The sequence below is a fragment of the Anarrhichthys ocellatus genome, unplaced genomic scaffold (genome assembly GCF_004355925.1).
Source record: "Anarrhichthys ocellatus isolate YVR2014 unplaced genomic scaffold, GSC_Weel_1.0 scaffold5, whole genome shotgun sequence".
Classification (NCBI taxonomy): Eukaryota; Metazoa; Chordata; class Actinopteri; order Perciformes; family Anarhichadidae; genus Anarrhichthys; species Anarrhichthys ocellatus.
Window position 1 is genome coordinate 10,797,937 of NW_022280035.1, and position 19,796 is coordinate 10,817,732.

The 19,796-nt window shown below is 42.5% G+C and overlaps 1 protein-coding gene across 2 annotated transcripts in view; it reads left to right on the plus strand.

Annotated features, from left to right (window-relative positions):
- LOC116382133 (low-density lipoprotein receptor-related protein 1-like) overlaps positions 1 to 19,796 on the plus strand; it is an 81,253-nt gene that overhangs the window by 9,352 nt on the left and 52,105 nt on the right. For both annotated transcript variants that reach the window (XM_031844897.1, XM_031844898.1), the window contains exons 2-3: positions 3,911 to 4,051; positions 15,350 to 15,487. In XM_031844897.1, coding sequence (XP_031700757.1) covers positions 3,911 to 4,051; positions 15,350 to 15,487 — 279 coding nt within the window. The remainder of the gene's footprint in view (positions 1 to 3,910; positions 4,052 to 15,349; positions 15,488 to 19,796) is intronic.

The following is a 19,796-nucleotide window of genomic DNA, read 5'->3' on the forward strand; positions in this document are numbered from 1 at the left end:
GGGGGGGGGGGGGGAAGTGGGTCAGTGTTGTGTCCCAGCTGGTGACGGTGTCTGGAGGCCTCCATCACTTGGCTGCTGAATTAGTGCCACAACACCATTTACTCACCATCCCATCCTGTTCCATCTCACAGAGTTGCTTTGGGCCTTTTGCCATTGTTTAAGAAAAAAGTTATTGTATTACATAATAGCAAAATAACACCTTAAATGTATTATTGCAAATGAAAAGATAGCCTTGAAAGTACTGCATTCTTTTTAGTAGGCACACAGGAGGGCTGTTTCTATAAGAGTTGGGCTCTGGGTACATTTATGCATTTGCTTCTTGTTGATGCTTTTTGCCATGCACAGTGCTGGGGGGCAATTCAGTGTGCACTGTTTAGACAGCGCAGAGCTCCAGTGGCCCTGCATAAGGAAATGCGGTGTGTGCTCCATACAACTGGCAGTATGCTCAAAATCAAACCAAGTCAGACAACTGGAGCCTGGGCATCTACATAGTAGGAAGCCACTCAGTGATTTATGGTGTGGTGTGGACGTCAACTCAGGATTAAAACATTTGTCCAATGTATCATTTAGTGAATACAGCTTGTATATCAGTTTAGCTTATCTTACACATTCATGCATAGAACCTCTATTCTCCCCTCAGAGCACTTACAAAGTGCATTGGCTTCAGCACTTGATAACCAAGGGAAAACCTCTGATTGATGTTTTTTGGTCTGCAGTGAGTTCATTACGATTTCTTGATGCTATGGTTATAATGAGGAAAAAAATAGAAATATAGTTTTGATTTCTAATTTTCACCACACACATCCCGATTTTGTGTTCTTGAATTTCTCCTTTTCCAAATAAGAGAATTCAAGCCATTGAAAAAACATGAATAAGATGTTTAGTTAAATAGAAACAACCGTGTCTGATGGACAAATTCTCAAGACATTTTTACTGCTTTACTTTTAGTACTTCAGGCAGTGTTGGACTTACAGTCACCTCAAGGAGTTTCTCTCCTGTAAAGATATTTTAAATGACACCACTGTCCATGTAACATATTGTAACTACATCAGAGTGATGAAGATGGGCATTCATTTTGTTTTTTGGAAGATGGCAGTTTTTTTTGGAAGACCAGCCTTTTTAACCAGCCAAATAAAGATATTCGTACATCGTGTAATTTCTCTTCAGAAATAGAAACTCTGTTTCCTGTAGCGCTTCCAAAGTTGTCTTTACTGTGTACTGGTGTGAAATTCAAAACTCTTGAGGTTTTCAGCTAAATCTGTGAAAGTTAGTTTTCTCATTTTCTTCTCTAATTAAATGTATTTTTGCTCTAATAGATACCCAGAGGATGGTTGTTTTTTCAGGTTCTTAGTGTGGAGGGAGCCGTGTTTCAAGTGTAGACCAGAACTTTTAGAAGTTGATCATAAGCAACAGATTGTGAGATTTATTTCTTCTTTTTTTGTGGATGGAAGAGTGGAACATCGTGGGATTTCCTACCATTTAGTCACAGCAGTGTGATCGAGTTGCCTTCAGCTGTTGCAGGAAATGCTTTAGTTGCAATGGCATTATCAGGAGGGGACTCTGTTGGAGGCGAACACACTGGGCTTGTAGGAGTTTTTGTAAGTCGAGTATGTACCTTGATTCAATGGGATTGGTGTTTGCTGTTGGGCCAATCCCGGGAGACTAAATAAAGGCCTCCTTCATTCCTTTTTGTAGGTAAAAGTGGACTCATGGTTTAACATTCTAGCCTGATTTGGACCCTCTAAAAATTGTCCGCATTTTGGCAGGATCTTTGGAGAAAAAGGCGACTTTGCAGGCTGAATTAACAATTCACATCTCTGTTTGAGATATTTCAGTGGGCTTTGAAATGGGACTGCTGAGGGGGAAGGCTGCCAGTCTTTCCTCCAGTCTCTAACCCCTCCTCTGCCAGAACCTCCAATTAGGCTTAGAGGTTCTCCCCTCTGCGGCCATTTCATGCTGGTGTCTAAAGCGATGATAAAATTAGAACCCACAATGTTTTATTTCCATTTTTATGCCCACTCAGAGGGAACCACTGGCTCAGCCCAGCTGCTTCGCATGGGGGACCAGAGAGATCGACGTAATGCCGTCATATAGCAGCCTGCCGGAGGTTTCAGTGCTTTTACTCACTTCTGCTCAGGGCCAAATCAGTGTGGCTGTTTGTTTGGTTGTTTGGGCAGATTAAATCGCAACATATAAGCACAGGCAAATCCAGTGTAATTAGTTGGCCCCAGGCCATGGCTAGCCTCTCTCATTCCTTCACTGAAGAGTTGGGTATGTGCATGTCGTCTGAACTGATTCAGTCACTGGTCTTTATCCATTCTTTTACAGCACTCTGTCTCACTCTCATAGTGCATTTTATATCCTGTCACATTCTTATGACATTTGACACAGACTCTGTACTATGGTGTCTCATGGCTGAATTTAAATCTCATTCTCTTGCATCACTTGAATTGAGTTTCGTAAGCCTTGCCCCTGCCATTGTGTGAAGAGAAGAACGGAGCGAACGCTCTGCATTTTAAAACCCAGCGCTCTCTCCGTCTCTTAATCTCCTCAAATATCAAGGTGTTGTTCACCTAAGGAAAGCTGTGATCTGATCCCTGCAACCCTTCAGCTTCTAATTGTATTTACTAAAACATGACACTCAAAAGTCTTGGCCTTTAGTTTAGTCGCATGAAAGAAGACCAGGGTCTAAACCCCTTCGTCTGAGAGTCAAAAGGAACGTGATTGCAATGATACACTAGCCTCATGCTCTCTTGTGATTTCAGTCACATCCCAGCCCCCTTGCGGTGCTCCCACCCCAAACACCTCTCTGCCTGCCAAGTATGTAGGGAGGCAAGTCATCCAGGGCAAGAGAGGGCTCCGTCCCTGCAGAGAATCACAATGAGACATTTGTTGCCGTCCTTCCCGGAGCCTTTCTGCACAACAGTACAGTTACAGCAACCTCCTGTCTGAAGTGGCCTTTGCGGTCTCTTTTCATTGTGTGTGTGTGACATTTTTGTCCACTCGCATAACAGGAAGAAATTTTACTTTTATATACTTGGCAACCTATTTTCATTTTTTCCTTATACTGACAGTAAATGTTACCGTAGAATATCAGCAATTGTATTGGGGGGGGGGGGGGCACAGAAATCGCATAAATGGATAAGTCTAAACCTGGCAAAATAAAACCAAATCTCTATCGGACTTTAAGATACATTTTTAAATAGGTGACTAATTGTTGACAGACTGATGCAACACCATGTAGGTAGAGCTCCATTTGTGGAGGGTTTTTCTGAGTGTGGCTGAGTTAAAGCGTGTGCTGATGGGTCATGAGCGTTGCTGTGGCGCTGCTAGCCTGTGGTACACCTCAACAATATGTGCTGACTTACTGCCCAGAACTACCGCGCTCTGCACTTTCCCATGGGTCAGGCGGTGATTGAATGCCCAGTTATGTCTTTGCTGTGGCACATGAAAGAGCCTCTGTGGTAAAAGTTGAAAAACACCTTAAGAGTAATAAAAAATAAATTAAAAAAGGAAAGAAATGAGAAGAGAAGAGAGGAAACAACAAACAAACCCCAGAACTAAAAGGCACCACTGTTGGTTGTAAACTTGTATGTTTTTAGTTTTTTTTCCTGAATAGAGTGTGCCTGTGGGTCTTTTGATACAAAAACATCATTGTAAACTTGAGTTGACCCCGGCATGTTGTTTTGCCCTGCTCAGTTAAGATCTATGCTGCTAAAAGCTGGAAATTTCCTTTGTAGATTCTTCATTCAATAGTTGTTGAAAAGTGCTTAAAAACATTACAAACACAAGAATGAATAAGAAATATTTTTTTTGGGTGCCGTAGAATTACATTTATTAAAAGTATACGTTATTGAAAAGTTGCTTTTTGTGATGACTCATCAACTTTCTCCTTCTTTTTGGTTTCCAGTCCCCAAAGCCGATGACCAGCCCAAGACCTGCAGCACTAAGCAGTTTGTATGTAAGGACCAGGTGACCTGTATCTCTAAAGGCTGGCGCTGCGATGGGGAGAAGGACTGTCCCGATGGCTCTGACGAATCACCAGATATCTGTAAGTACGCCTCCATCGAAGTAGCTTCTGAAACCGTCTCTCAGCGGGCTCGTGTCCTCAGCTCTCATGTTCTCTCCAAGCTGCTGGTTCAGAGCAATGAGCGCTATCGCTGATTTTACTCCGCTTTGTTTTCTTGAGATTGCTAGTTTGCAAATTAATGATTTAAAACATTTTCTATACCTGTCGACGTTTGTTATATAACATCAAACTCATTACCTCTAAATGGCTTTGAAGAGACACCAGCACAATGTTCAGACAGTTTAATTTGGGGCTGAATAAGAGGGTGGGTTATGTCCTTTCTACGAAGGACACAGGCTCACACTGTGTGCTCCGGCTGCTCTGCTGAATTATAGCTCTAATTATGCGGCTGTGTTTAGTCTGAATGTTTAGGGATGTGTCTGCTCTTGTCTGGGCTCTTGCGGGATCTGTGCATTCGCAAAGAGTCTTGTCCCAGCCACTCACATCTGTCAGCTTCTCCATCCTCTCATTCCATCCATAAACTCTCTGGTAAAAGCCTCCCCTCTGTTTATATGCAGGCACTAATGGAGAATTTACTGTCTACATGTGCCACACCTTACATCTGTCATGCCGCAAGCATTCTCTCACTATTGTCTGGCACGCAGAGACAAGCAACTAACACCCAGCATTAAGGGACGTGTAAACTGTGGGAGGAAACACAAGTAAGTCTTAACACAGAGCATTAGGGTTTCAAAAAGCGTTTGAAAAAGCTGAGGGGGTTACGAGATGTATCGTTTTCAGATTCAGAGCAATACAAAGGTGAAGCTGAACAGGAAAAAAAATCTGTCATCTGCTATCTGTCACTCTCCTGTATTCATTGATTAACACAGACTTCACTACGAACAGCTTTATTTATATAGTCTCCAGTAAATTTAGCAAAAATAAATTGCTGAAGATTTTTTCAGAGGGGAAGAAAATGATCAATTGTTGTTTTGTAAATAACAGCAATCGCAGAACATGAGCAATTTCATGTAAGTGTCGCCCACATGATTCACTCGAGGAAGCTATGGCTGTTCAGTTTGTGCCCCTTTCCTACTAAGCAATTGAACTGAGTGAATTTTCCGTAGCACTTATGTAATTTGGTGACACGGGCAATGGTGGGATTTATCTTCCGCATGAAAAGATGGAGAGCGGTGTTTCAACTAGAACATCAAGATATGTTCTGCTCAATTACCTGCTTCCCATGGGCTCTACTCTGCCTGTCACTTTACCTTTTCGTTAAGGCGCTTCTCTATTTGTGAGTTTCGTAGGCAGTCATAATAAATATCTGTTACAGCAATTAATGCACTTTTTCTTTGTACAGTGCTATGTGTTGGCAGTCTAACAAGCACAGTCAAAAGTCAAGGCGCCTTTTAAGTATCGCAATGAAAAGCAGCCAGACTGTGATTACATCCAGTCGTTGAGTTGATCCAGCCATTAAATGTGAGTCGTGTTTGGAAAAGAGCGCTGCAGATAAAGCTACAGAGTGAACGGGCCTGAGCCAGCATAGATGGAGATGGGAGAGTTAGGAGGAGTATGACTGGAGGAGGAGGTTATTTAAAATCCTGCTCTGACTCAGCGGAATGCTAAAGTCTTTTACTTGTTCTGGCTTTTCCATTCACCGGGTGAAACAGTTTGCAGGTCATCAGCCTGGTTTCCTCCGCTTGCTGTAAACAAGGCTGCTCTCAACTGAGCTGTTAAGGAAGTAGTAGATATAAAGGCAAGCCAAACATTGATCCCTCTGAGAGGGGGACTGCAATCTGGAACAGCTGGTGAAGTTTTGTGTTTTATCTTTTTTCATTTTGAAAGTTCAAGGTGTCATCTGTTCATCCTCTGCTCTCTTTTCTCAGCCGCAAAGTTTACAAAAGCAGTCAAACTTTCTCTTTCAAGCTTAGTTTATGAAGGAAAGAGAATTCCAAGAATATTCTGAGTGCAATCTGACCACAGTCTAGTTCTGTGCATTAATGTTGATGGGAATTAGAGAGGTGCGTGATACTATAATTACGACATTATCTCCAGTTCAAGTTAATTACTAACTACAGGCTTGGTTTACAAAGAGTATAGTCAGTGATTTCACAAGGCAAGAACTGTTTCCTCCTATTGTCTTCCTCTTTGTTTTCTTCCCCTCTCCCTTCTGTGGCAGCTTTGCTGTACTCTGATCTTGGTGCGGGTTCTGCCCACACTAAGATATCGGCAAGATAAGACCATTTGAAAAGGGAGTTTATGAAAATACGAGTCTGCCTGTATTCCATTCAAGTGTTGTGATGAAAACCACACAATGACTGTAGCTCATTTGGCTGCAGCACCAGTCTTGTTTCTGGTAAATGCCACCTGTCTTGTTTACGATGATCATGAATTCACTTGCTGTCAGACAGGTGGGAGTTGTAAACGTGTGCTTTTGTCCGCTGTGGATCTTTTGATCTGCACCGCTGGTACCCAAGCTGGAAGAAAGTGCACTCCTGAGTATCATACTGTCTGGAGGTCTAATTGCCTGTCGTTCCCAAACCATTTATCTGAGCTGTAATTATGTTGAGGAGCTAAAGACAGACTTTTGCCACAGTAGTGGGGTTGTAACGTTGCATCGCATGAGGCGTTGACATGCTGTGGTTGAGGTGGCAGTTGACGCCAATCGTGAATGTTGGCATCCTTTATCCTGTGGGCTAGTTTATTAGAGGGGTACTGAGTCGGAGTGATGGGATGATACATGTATGGATGCATGTTTTTTGCACATGTATCTGCATGACTCATAAATGGGTCGGTGGAGGTCTGGACAGGTTGCCAGCTGTTGTGCCGCATTAGCCCTCAGACCCCCAGTGTGCACCTCCCTCTTATAGCCCCTATTGTTCCCACTCAGATGGCCATCAGCAATCTGTGTGTACAGTCCCCTGTCTGCAGGTGGGACCCTGTCATCCTCTCCCAGGGACTGCACTGACTCCCCTCACTGCATGGCTTCAGTTGGTTTCAGACAAGCCATTTCACCTCAACTATACAGGCTTAGGGCTCAAGAAGTGGTTGACACGTGCCCTCAGGGCAGGAGTATATACTCGGTGTGTCTCAGCGACGGTGCTCTGTGCAGGAGTGCTGCTTTTTCATGCTCTTATAGGTAGTTATGGTATGTTGTTAAAGGGTTATCTTGCGTCTGTCTAGCAGAGAAGAAGTGGTGAGGGCTCTTCATGATGTCAGTGCATGGCTTCCCTCGCAGAAGTCGAGCAGACAGTCTACAGAAGTCCAAAATCAGTAAGACAAAGATATGTGGATTGAGGTTTCTTGGTTGCATTTTCTATTTTGGGTTTGTGTGCACAGTTTTCCATTTTTTCAAGTCCAGTTTTCCAAGGGTCATTTTTTTTTCTTGGAATCAAAAGGTTTATCCAGAGGTACTAGTATCAAAAACAAGTACTGACCGGTGAAATCTTCCATCTCAAAGTATCAAAATTAAAGCTTTTCAGCATTATTATTTGAACAAATATAGAATTTAAAAAAAGTTCATATTTTCTTTTAAGTGGGGTTGTATGAGGTGATTATCCATAGTCAATGTATTAGCGAGAGTAGATGGCGGTCAACGTGAGATTGGAGAATCAGACAGGAGCACCCGGCCAGGTGTGTGACTTTGGTGATTTAAAGGGTTAATCCAGATTCACCAAAGTCCCGCAACAATTCAAACACACTAACGGATCAAGGCAGCGGTAGACCAGCAACTTCCATGTTTTGCGAAGTAAGACTGACGTTTAATGTCAATGTAATCTCGTGGCTTTGAAGAGTATAGATAATGCAGGGCCACGTCTACAGCAGTACACTGCTTTGCTCCCGCTCTGGTCCTCCCCTCTGTTTCTCCAAACTTGGGGCGTGTCGACTGCCATCTACTGCAGGTAATACAATGGCTATGGATAACATGATACAACCCCACTATCCCTTTAATTTTATTACACTTATAGTGAAAGTTTTTTTTCATGATGCTAGAATTAAAAGTGCTGTGTGACAACTGTAATTTAATTTCTCAGCCCTGTTGGAATAGTCGCTGTACGAAACACGGACTCCCTGTCCGTAACCCGAGTCTGTATGCAATTACGATTCTTGCGCGAACCGCATTCACTGTGGATGAGCAAGCGAATGGGAACAGATGTTTGAGTAAGACTGAGCATGTAAGCACTGTCTCTATCGTGAGAAGTGCTTGCTATGAAGGAATCCCTTTCATCGTCAAAAAACCTTATGCAACAATTGTCTTGCGCCTAATTCTCTGTTAGACTTTTTAGCCCCAGATTTAGCATGAAAATGTCCACAGGAGGGCTTCCAAGCAGGGGGTGGAATGCATCTCAATAAATACACAGCCCCTCTTTTCCCCACACGGTACTATCTACAGTACTTTCATTCAGGGTGAGAAAATTAGCTGTTAGTAGTCAACACTTGCAAATCACAAGCCACTCCCTGTATTTGTACTGTCAGGCTGTCATTTAAGTCGTCTCAATAGGGGAGTAGGAGTAGTATAGACATATAGACCTTGTTGATGCTTGAAAGTAATTTTGAGGGGATATACAATGGAATGCAGTTTCATAATGAAACTGAGGTACCCGTGGCTGAAGAGGCTTTAATGTAACAATGGATGGATGTGGACCCTCATATTCAGACACACACTGTCATGTTAAGCTTCCTGTAAGCATGTGACTTCATGTCTTTGCTTTACAAAAGGACACTTTGCACTAACACACTGTAAATTCCTTCAAAGAGTTTGTCTGATGTCAAAATAGTGGTACGACACTGTTGAAAGTAGCTCAACCCTAACACTCACAAGTAACACTCAACCATATCATGGCCCTTGGCCCGCACACTCTGGCCCATGCCAGTGGATGCCATGGCCTGGTAGGGTTGTCTGATGGGAAGATTGAGTTATCATATCCGTGCAGCTGCCTGAAGTGGCCGGACAATAAAGTTATCTGTCCATCTCTTGCCCTGGAGCCCCCGCTGAACACCCGCCAGCCTTGTCCTTTGTCCGGACCATCTGACTGTCATGCCACAGCAGCCTCTCCAAGACAACCAGGAACAGCCAACTGCTGAGGACATGGAGCGATGGGGAGAAGGGATGATCCTACAGGAAAAGCCTTTGTATTGGAGAAAAGGGGCAAATTAGCATTTAGGCTGAGGAGGAAAATGGAAATTACTTTGTAAAGCTTTGATCCATTTTCTGTAAAAGCAGGCTTTTACTGTAAAGTTGAGGTGGGGAGGGGGTCTTTTCATAGCCTAAAATCAGTCGTGTAGCAGCACTTGCAGGGGGCACCATGCATGGGGCAGGAGGGTCTGTAGTGGTTGACACACTGCTTCCACAGAGGAAGGAGCAAAGCCCTGTAAATCCCTCTGGTCTGTGGCCCTGAGCCCTCCTCAGCTTCACCAGCCTATCAACAGACAGAGAACACAGGGCTTTCTCATGCCACACAGGCACCACTTCGCTTTCTCTGCTGTCTCCTCCACGCCCTGTCTGCTTCTCTGCCTCTTTCTTTCTTTCCTGTCTTCCTCTCTGCCTGTCAAAGCAGGCAAAGAAGCTAGACTCAAGTCATCTCTGTTCCCTGTTCCTCATATCTCATCTCAAGTCGTTCCTCTGGTTTAATTGCCTCACAGTTTCCCCCCCTGGCTGCAGATGGTTTGTTGGTTTGTTTTTGCCAGCCGTCTCTTTGTATGGTATAGGGAAATGTGCTGCGGTGCTTTTTACACGGGGACAGTTTACTCTGTGGCAACACATTTAACAGACCGGTGTAACAAGCTTGAACAAGCAGGTGCACAGGTTTAATAGATTTGTGGTGTTGTCTTACTGGAAGTATACCGGTTTAAGTGATACTTTACCCTCGGTGTCAAACATTCCCACCTTGTAAAACATTTGTTGTTAGTAAAAAAACAAATGGTGGATCTAGTGAGATCAAATTAATGTCAGTTGATTTTATATTATAATTCACTTATCTCTGATATTCATCCATATGCTCAGTACGTACACAAAAGATAGATGTATCTAGTTATTGTTGTCAGGATCTCTATAGTCGTTTGTTTCTATAGTCGAGAAACTAGATGCAGCAAAGCACAACATGTAACTCACAGTATAATGCAGTTTAGATTTTTAGTCATGTCATGTTATTGTGATTTATATTCATCCTTTTAAGATTATGGTAAGCATGTTGGAGGAATAAGTATCGCATCAGGTCTTCCTCCAGTGAGAGCACCATGTGCTATACTGTAAGTCCTGTGTGCTGCGGCTGCCTCGGTAGGGTTTGTCATAGCTATGTGCTTGTTGCTTGTTGTGCATTCTGCTGCAAAGTGTGATTCCAGAGAGCGGAGAGTCAGTCAATGGGCAGACCTGCCTGTCTCCCTGCACAACATATTCATTCGAGCTGACAGCAGACTTTATGGGAGTCAGTCAGAGGCTGGCATGGAACCCGAAGAGCAGGAAGAAAAACAGGCTTTTATGCAAAAGAGCAAAAAGGACAAAAGAGCGACAGGGGATCCAAATTTAAGGTCATTGCATAACTACGGGAACTGAGGGATGGGGGATGGTGGGGTACAGAGGTTGAGGTGTTTGAGGGAAGCACAAATTGGGAGAGATCGTATTTCACGTCACAACCCTATTGCCTAGTCTCGGTCAGACAAGTTAGTGGAAGCTATAGAGCCACAAGCGAGGGATGAGTGCTCTCTGTATTGGGGAACACTTGAAGGTGACACAGATAGTGATGCATTACCCAAATCTACACTGTGCACAGGGGAAAGTGTAATATTGTATTTGCACAAAGTCATATTTCACTCCGTAGAGCACATGCTGCAATAAGAGTTCAAATAAAGCTGAACACAAGTTCTGCATTATGATTCATAGTGTATGTTTTAATCATGACTCTCTGTGCTCATTTCTTTAATATTCGATTCTTATAAGAGACTCAGTGGGAGAGAGTTCATGCAGCAGATTGGAGAAGGATTTTAACAATGAGATCCCTGAGGACACATGAGGATATGCTGATATCGCTGTTAGCTGATCACACAGTTTAGTGCAATAATGTAATTATCCTCATTCTCCCCTCTAATAGGTGTGAGAGTTGTAATTTTCCCTCTATTTCTTTCTCTCATCCACTGCACTGCCAAGATTCTTACATTGTTCTCACTCGCAGTGCTTTGTCTCCAAGGCTTCCACACACACTGAAGAATCTGTGCTATCCCAGTGAAGGACAAGTTAAGTTATTGTAACATGTTGTTCTGTAATAATTATATTCCTTCCCTCCTATAGCAAATTCTATAGGACCTGCTAATGACCTTTTTAAAGGGCACATGATAGCTATTTTAATCGAAGGAGCAGTCCAGAGTTTTTGTTAAGTCTCCATATTTCAAAATGATTCATTTCACTTCTTCACTTCTCTTTGTAGTACTTTATTTGTGTTTTTTATGCACTGAATGAACAGAGAAAATGGTTTCAGAAAGGTACCTGCAAAAAAAAAAAAAAAAAAATAGAAGTGGTTTCACATTTCTATGTTGTGGCCCCTTAACAGATGGAGATGATTATGATTTTATAAAGTTATCCATCTTTTATGGAACTTTTAAAGAGAGTTGCAAAGCATTTCCCACAGACTAAAAATAACAGCAAAAGTATTACAAGAGTGGTAGGAAATGTATGCCGCAGGGTGATAGATCGCATCTTTTGGTCTTATACAAATCCTAGTAGTTACATTGATAAGGCACTTTTGACTCAAGGCGAGGCAAGAGCATGTTCATTTTTTTTAAAATAGTGATAGAAGATCTGCTAGCCTGTTTAAACATGACAGAAACGCCAGCCCCTTGATCTAGGCTTTGCAATGACAGACCTAAATGAAGGCAGAAAGTTTAGTCAGTTATAAAGTTTGACATTGAGCATTTGATATTTCCAGAGCAGGTTGTGATACATGTTCTTGCCTAGAGAACCTGATGTGGAGCTTGTGAGAAGTGGCGGTGCGCAAGAGAAAGTCACAGTATACAAAAGAAGTGAAATGTAGTGACAGTGCTGCGTACCGTTGAGTACCGGCCCACTTTGTGCACTCGTTCTCATTATTGACTCCCTTTTCAAGCTGAGCATATAATGAATGGAAGAGAAAATAGAAGAGTTGAGTCTTTTAATCATGAGTTACGTCTTTCCACTGAGCAACAGTGTTTGAGGACTGTAAATATGCAGTTTATACTCCCGAAACATGAATAGAAACCTAGTTATTTCGATTATTGTTCTCCTCGGCATCTGGGGCGGAGAGAGTTTGGATGGGAATATGACATCTCCTCTGTCTGTACAGCCAAATGCTCCATGTAAGTTTCCAAATTCATGGAACTGTAACTTGTTGTTTGCTTTGCCTGGAGCATCTGGGATCTTGACGTAATGATCTTTCAGTTGAGAAAAAGCTCTGCCGCCTTGATGAATTACTTTACATACTGTTGCTTCACTGACACTTAAATCTCCAGTTTGGCAGTAAAAGGTGCCAATTAACCGATGCCAAAAACCTTAAGGTGATCAGCACTTGGATAGGAGTCTAGGCCTTCATGTTTGACAACAGTGCGATTCTAATCTCCAACAGTAGAATGAGCTCGTCTGCAGTTCCTTTGCTCCTGTCTTGAAGTGCTTATCTGGATGGTGGTTTATGTTGGTTTTCATAGAAATAGTCTAATAAGAATATGTTAAATCAGACAAAAGCCATGTTTAAGAGAACCATTTCACTTAATCTGGTTTAAAGAACCACTTTAGTTTATCTGGGGGAAACTGCACTTAAGATCCAAGACATTTCAAAAGGAACAAAACATGCAATTGGTTGCTAAAACAAGAAATGTGGTAGCTGTGTCACAATGATCAGTTGATGCTATGAAGTAGCTATGAATCTCACTTTGGCTCAAAAGAAATGATTTGTTTTGCGCATCTCTCTCTCTCTCTAAAACCTTGAACAAAAACAGAAATTTGAGAAGGAACCAGTTTGAAAAACATGAAAAGAAGTTCTGCTGTGTTCTTTACCATCTGATTTGCACAGCAATCCTCTGCTTCCACTGACGGATGACGCAGGAAATGGCTACTGCCAGTATGAGGGGAGCTTATTGTAATACACTGCCAACAACTTCCCAAACTGGAGCAGGGAGTACAGGGTTCATCTCCATTGTCCCTCCTGCAAAGTTTTTTAATCCTCCATATTGTCCATCCTATTTATTTTTCTGCTGCTGGTCCCTATTCAGCTCCTGCCAAGGTATTACTGTGTTGTTCTTTACGGCTGTTGTGTGTCGCTGGCAGTTGTGAGTGTGTTTCCAAAAACGTATTCTGATGCCGCCTGGCGAGTGGAAAGGTAGGAGGAGTGTGTGTGTGTGTGTGTGTGTGTGTGTGTGTGTGTGTGTGTGTGTGATGGAAAGTAGAGTTGTTCTCTTCAGTCTTTTGGTGGCTGCAATTCCTGGGATAGTGTAGCACATACACTGTATCAGTTAATCAGTTTATTTGTCTATCGGCTCGATCCCTAACGCATCACTTTCTGTCACATATACTTGCATGTATGCATAGTTGCAAATACACAGTTCGGGCAGTGTGCGTCATTCAGATGACTTTCACTGTGACTCACTCAGTCAAAACGGTTGACAAATGTTAAATCTTTGGCAGGATTTAATTTTTTTTATTTCCCGTGGGCAGTTTATTCTCGGTACTGCAGTTTCTGTGGAAATCCCCAGGTTGGTAGTTTATTGAATGTAAATCAGACTGGCTTAGAGGCCGAGACTGTAGGAGGGCTGCTAATATGCTAGCATCCCCCGGATGGGAGAGCTCTCCCTCTCCCTAAGCCAGATGTATTAGAAGCTAATTCTCTGTTCGAATGTGGCACATTTTCCACTCAGGCTGTTGTGGTGGGATCATTATGGAACCGCTTGTCACTTTAAGGTACTTGTTTGAACTGAGTTACATTTTATGATGTGTGTGTGGTTACTAATCTCTTGAATGGATAGAGAGGACTTGGAGGGAAAGCTTGTGGTTTTCTTCAGGGAATGCCGACATGCAGGCGAATGTTTCCCTTCATAAGTCTTTATGCAGATCCACACTTTGATTTATTTGATGGCATGTCTTGTAAGAGTAGGAGAGAGATGCATTTTTGTTTTCCTCGAAGACCTTATAATCTTCACCATCTCAACTGGATGTGCATGACACAAATACCTAACTTACTGAATGTCAAGTCAAAACAGGTTTTTTTTACAGTACAACAACCAATATCCTCAGTGTCTCAGTTCAGATAAGGAAAAAATGCATGAGGGTCAATTGAACTGGATTTTGGCTGCTTAATATTCAGACACTGGACTTTGTGTATGTCAGATGTCTGAAGGATGCATCTGAAACAGGTTTGCAGCTCAGGGTTCACAAATTCACTTAACATCATCTCAAAGTCTCTCAGCACCGTACACAACCCGCAGAGCTCTACAGATCGTTTCCTGTGAAGGCGGTGAACTTTATTTTCTCTGCTTTTTCTAAAATGGGTCAGCAGATGTTAGAGACAGAAAAAGGGAAAGAGAGGTGGTGGTGGAGAAGGAAGAAGAGGAGGAGGAGGAGGAGGAGGAGGAGGAGGAAGAAAAACAGCCAAAGCAAACTGTTTGCTCTGCAGTGTGGGCTGAGAGGAGAGATCAAGAGAAGAGTGGGAGAGAATTAAGGGTAGATACTGTATCTACTCTATGTTCTGGTGTGATGCTGCCAATGAAAAATTCTGTGCTTTTTCTGGATCAGAGGAGATCACGTTCTGTCTTTTGCCCGCCACTTGCCTTCAGATTCTATATCATCAGTATTTATAATAACATTCCTTTGATATCTTACATTTGCACACAATATTTCATCTCTTTGCCATGCTGTACACATTCACAGTAAATGCATGTATGCAAATATGTCACAAGCGAACACTATTTGACTCTCTTTGACGCATGCAGCGAACATTCAGTTTCTCATGTGTTCACCGATCATCGCAGGTTGTGCATTGAACTAGAGGTGGAGGTTGTTTCTAATGCTGTATGTATATGCTTTTGTTTTATTGTATATTGCAAATGAGGGCCTGCCCTTAAAGATCTCTCAGATATAAATTAATGAATGCCTATCTTTTTGTTGTGTCTTATCTCTGTTCTATTAATTCTTCTGTTCTCAAGTCAATCTTTTAAAAGGGATCTTGATCTCAAAGAGACTTCCTGATTAGAATAATAAGATTAGAATGAAAAATCTAACATTTTCTATCTGTTGGGTTGTTAAGAAAGTTTCTTTTGGTCTTTCTATATTTTGCTTTGTACTGCTGTTTTTCCCTAACATGTGTTTTGCTTGTTTTCCAGGCTCACACAACAGGGTGAACCAGTGTCCTGTCAATGAACACGGTTGCCTGGACCTGGATGTGTGTATCCATATGAGCAAAGTGTGTGATGGAGTCCCCGACTGCAGCGATGGCTGGGATGAGGGCCCTCACTGCAGAGGTAATATACACATAGAAGCATGCAGACACCATCTGCTCACTCCCATTTTCTGCAAAAGAAAAGTGAGAAGAGATAGTATCATCATTTTCTCTATCTCCGCTGTCGCAGAGAGACAAGAGTGACAGCCTTTGCTGCGGGTCAAAAATGACCAGCCAGCTTCTCCTCCCTAGCATCTCCTACTTGTCTTTCCGTTCCGAAACCATAATCTCTATGCAATAATCTCCTCTATTAGGCCATTTAATGAGCTGGCCTGCTCAGGTTTGTGCAATTACAATGGAATTTCTCTTTCTGTTCAAAAAAAGTCATTAATTTATCAATCAGCCTAGCTATGTCACTGTTTCCCAAATCCCGGTGGAAATGATGAGCATTGAGCCCAGATGCAGCTGGAAAAGAATCTCATCAAATCCTCCACTATTAATTAGAGTTGATAGAAGAAGGAGCGATGGAACATATTGGGTCCATAGAGTCGGCCTTTGTTGCAGTAGACAAAGAAGCAAACGCTGGCCGCCTACAGAGTATTGCCTCAGTATTCAGCAAGGCAGTCCTCTGATATAGCGGTAAGAAGCTCTGGCTGTTTATAGTTGCAATAACTCATGTTGAGTTACATACTTTTAATTTCAGTTGTGCACACCCAAGTGTCGTTCTCTCCATTTTGCTTGTAGCAGTAATGCCCTGTGCTAGTCAGTATCAAAAGCCCTTTACTGGAATACAAAATCGCTTTTTTAATCAAATATTTACAATCAAGTCTCTGTGGACCAAAGTCCTGGAACACGAGTTGGTCTGCCAGGTTCCCAAACAATGTCTGTAATCTCAGATCATCTTATCTCTTCTACTCATACAAAGCTTCAGTACCTGCAACTGTAAATTTGAGTAATTTCAAATATTTTAGGTTAATTTGTTGTGAGCATGATGTCTGTTTTTTATGTATTTACTTTTTCAGTTGTAACTTTTCGTGTTTTAATGTCAGCTTAGTGTATTCTATTCGTATTGTTTTTTGCAATGTAATGTCTCTCCATCTTATTCTCCTCTGTACACATTTTTCTTATTGAACCACCCTGTATAGGTAAAGACTGAGTGAATAAATAGTTATTCTACATCGAGTTAAGTTACTAGATTAAAAAGCTGTCGTGCAGTAGTCAGAGCATTTAAGTGCGATATGGTTTATCCTGCAGAGCAGGAGCACTGTTGGGCTGATGAAGTGGACACTCGTTTGGAGTGGGTGAGCGCGTTGGTATCCCACACACTGGTCATCACTGCGAGACAAGCCTTTACACAACATAGTGATGATGTCATCTAATCACAACATGCACTGCCTGAAGACACAAGTCCAGCTGTCCTCAGTAAAGCATTAGTCGCACACCTACACGTTCATGGGCTTGTAATGCACGCTTATACTCACACGTGCACACAAACGTTCACTCGCACAGTCACATTCTTGCAAATATACACCCAAACACACCCATTGCACCACACACAAACACGCCAGCAGTGTGTCAAGAAATGTTGGCTATGCCATTTGTGAGCTCCCCCTCTTTTCAGTGAAAGGCCTGGCCTTTCACAAGCATGTATGTGTTTGCTTGTACGCCAGGTTGTGCAAGTATACCTGGGCGCTGATGCCTGAAAGCACACTTTGTCAGTCGGTGTGTCCAGGTAATTCTGCCAAAGTTGTTGACAGGAGGTGGTTGGAAAGGGGAGTGTAGCAAGGTTAGGCAGGAATTTTATCTTACTGAAATATATTTTCTCAGCATTTTCAAAGTGTGTGGCAGGGCAAGGGATTAGTTGGTGTGGTTTGTGTTGAAATGATAGCAAGGGAGTAACCACTTGGACTCAATGGTGCTGAGATGGGTGGTGAATTTGATACAGGCAATATGGTTCCAAGTTTCAGATACAGCACTCTGATCTCACACTTGATTTGTGTTTCTCTCTCATCTTGTGGGTGATGGCGCCTCTGCTGGGGGGGCAAGGCCTTAGACCTGCCTCCCTCAGAAGGGACTGATTGATAGGGAAAAGAAAATGGGGTCACGGCAGTGCTCTTGAGAGCTCTCGCCGTCTCAAAGGGCTCCCTGATTATTGTAGCGGCCTGATGCTATTGTTTATGCATGCAGTGGTTTTTCATTGTCCTTCATGTCTCGTGAACTGTGGAATCGGTCATAGGCTACTTGAATCTGCCTGCAGTTAGACCACATTTTCATCGTTATTCATGAGTGGGTCTTGACCTAAATTAGTTTATTGGCTGCAGTTAGAGTTGTCTCGCATGACAAGACCTGTTTTATTGCCCGTCTCTGCCAGTCACTGTATTTAGAGAGGCACAGTGTTACGAAACTGTCATGTCTTTCTAGGCTCATGATGGGAAGTGAAGAGTAAAGAAAATCTGAGTTTTGATTTTCTGAGGCAAGTTAAACTGTTGTGTGTGTGTGTATGGGAATGTTTTGTGCCACAGTGTGTACTTTGTGTGTGTGTCTGTACATTTGTGTTTGAGTATTTGTGTTAGATTAAGTGTCTGGGTCAGCAGGCTGCCACTGTTTGTAACCATGATAGCTACTGTTTGCTCATTACTCAAGCCACTGCCCTGCTGGTGTTTGCACATGGTCCCTTTGACTATGCAGCTCCACACAATTGCCAATAAATGCCCCTTTATTTTCACAATTGCTGAGCCTATGCACACCTTAATACCTGGGTATGCACATATTTTTCTCCTTTAAGTATGATCTACCCTTCTCAAAAGTCATTTCTGTTCAGTAATGCAGCACATGGAATGCACCAAATAATCACAAAGTAGTTTCACAGTATGAAATTGTCTCAGCGAGTGCCTGACCGTGTGTTTAACTGAACATGGCCTTCTGCTAAACTTAAATGAGATTAGAGTTCTCAAAGTTTTAGTCGATAATACGTTTGTCCAAATTCTTCATAATATTATGTGCAATGCTAGAATGCAAACTGATTATGTAAAGGTATGCATATTCACACAAACAAATAGAAATATGTACAAACCATTCAGTTTAAGAAGTAGGAAGCGGGTAATTTGATGGAACCGTGTAGGAAAACGGTAGGCTCCTGTCAGCTGCAGGTAGAGGGCAGGGGCATGTGTAGACTTGTTTCCAGACCGTGAGAGCACAAAGGTAGGAATGTCCTGGGAATTACCTCTCTTTAACGTCTCACACATTGGAATAACCTGTTTTTGTTAGTGTGTGTGATTCAATTTGTGCTTTCAATTACGGCTTGTGGATGTCGAAATGTAGGGAGGCTTCATTTATTTTATTTGGGATTTTTCATAAAGTAAGGGATTCGTTTTCAAGCCAGTTGATGGATAGAAGCGCGGATCTTTTTAAAGACTTGGGTTTTGTTGTGTAACTACGGACATGACCCAAACTCCACCCGGCCTCTTTTTCACTCAACCTGCGTCACCCTGTTGCACCCGGCCTGTCAGCCCCATGAGTGTGTTTTATATGCATTTCCATATTGACTGGCCATGGACAGCGTCCTACACCAGTTCTTCTTCTCTTCTTCATGTCTCTGTGGCCTCTCCTAAAGGCCATATATTTTATCTCCTATATTTTTTTCTCATAGTCTCTAATTTTGTGTGTTGCTGCTCATGCTCCTCATCTCTTTGACCTTTATTTGTGTGTATTGGTAACCCCCTCATAGGAATAGTTCCAGACATATTTTCAGAATATGCATATCATATAATCTGAAAGGACACAACCTCAATGGATTGCATCTGGAACTTGTGCTGTCATTGTATTAAAAACATGTATTATATTTTCATCAGCAAGTCATTGACGCCTGTCTTGTGCAAACAAATGTGACATGTCTTCTGATAAAACTCGGTCTCGTGGGCCTTTTTGGCAAACAGCCTTCTACTCTCACTCCTTGCTTCCCTTTAAAGAGCTATAGATAAGTGAAACTGAGGTTTTGCCATCCATGCAGTAACAGGATCAATGGCTTTGGCATGCTTGTTTAGGACTGAAGGCCTCCAGTGTGTCACAGTGTGATTTGTTTGCTTCGGTCATTAACCCCTGGTCAAATGTCCGACGTGCTGCTGTTGCCTGTTTGCTTGGAGCTGGAACCTGCTAACCACTCCATATCCTTAAGCCCTTTCTGCACTCGTTTCCACCTCTGTTTGCCCTGCCTTCCTCTTCTCCCCCCTCTTTCTCCATTCCTCTTCATTCTTCTTTTTTCTGTTCTTCTCATCACAGTTTCTGTCCTCGCTTCTCTCCCTTCCTCTGCTCTCTGCTATCGTACAACTACAAATGCTCTCAGAACAAGCAAAAGGATTTGCAGATTCACATTCCAGAAACATCCCCCCCCC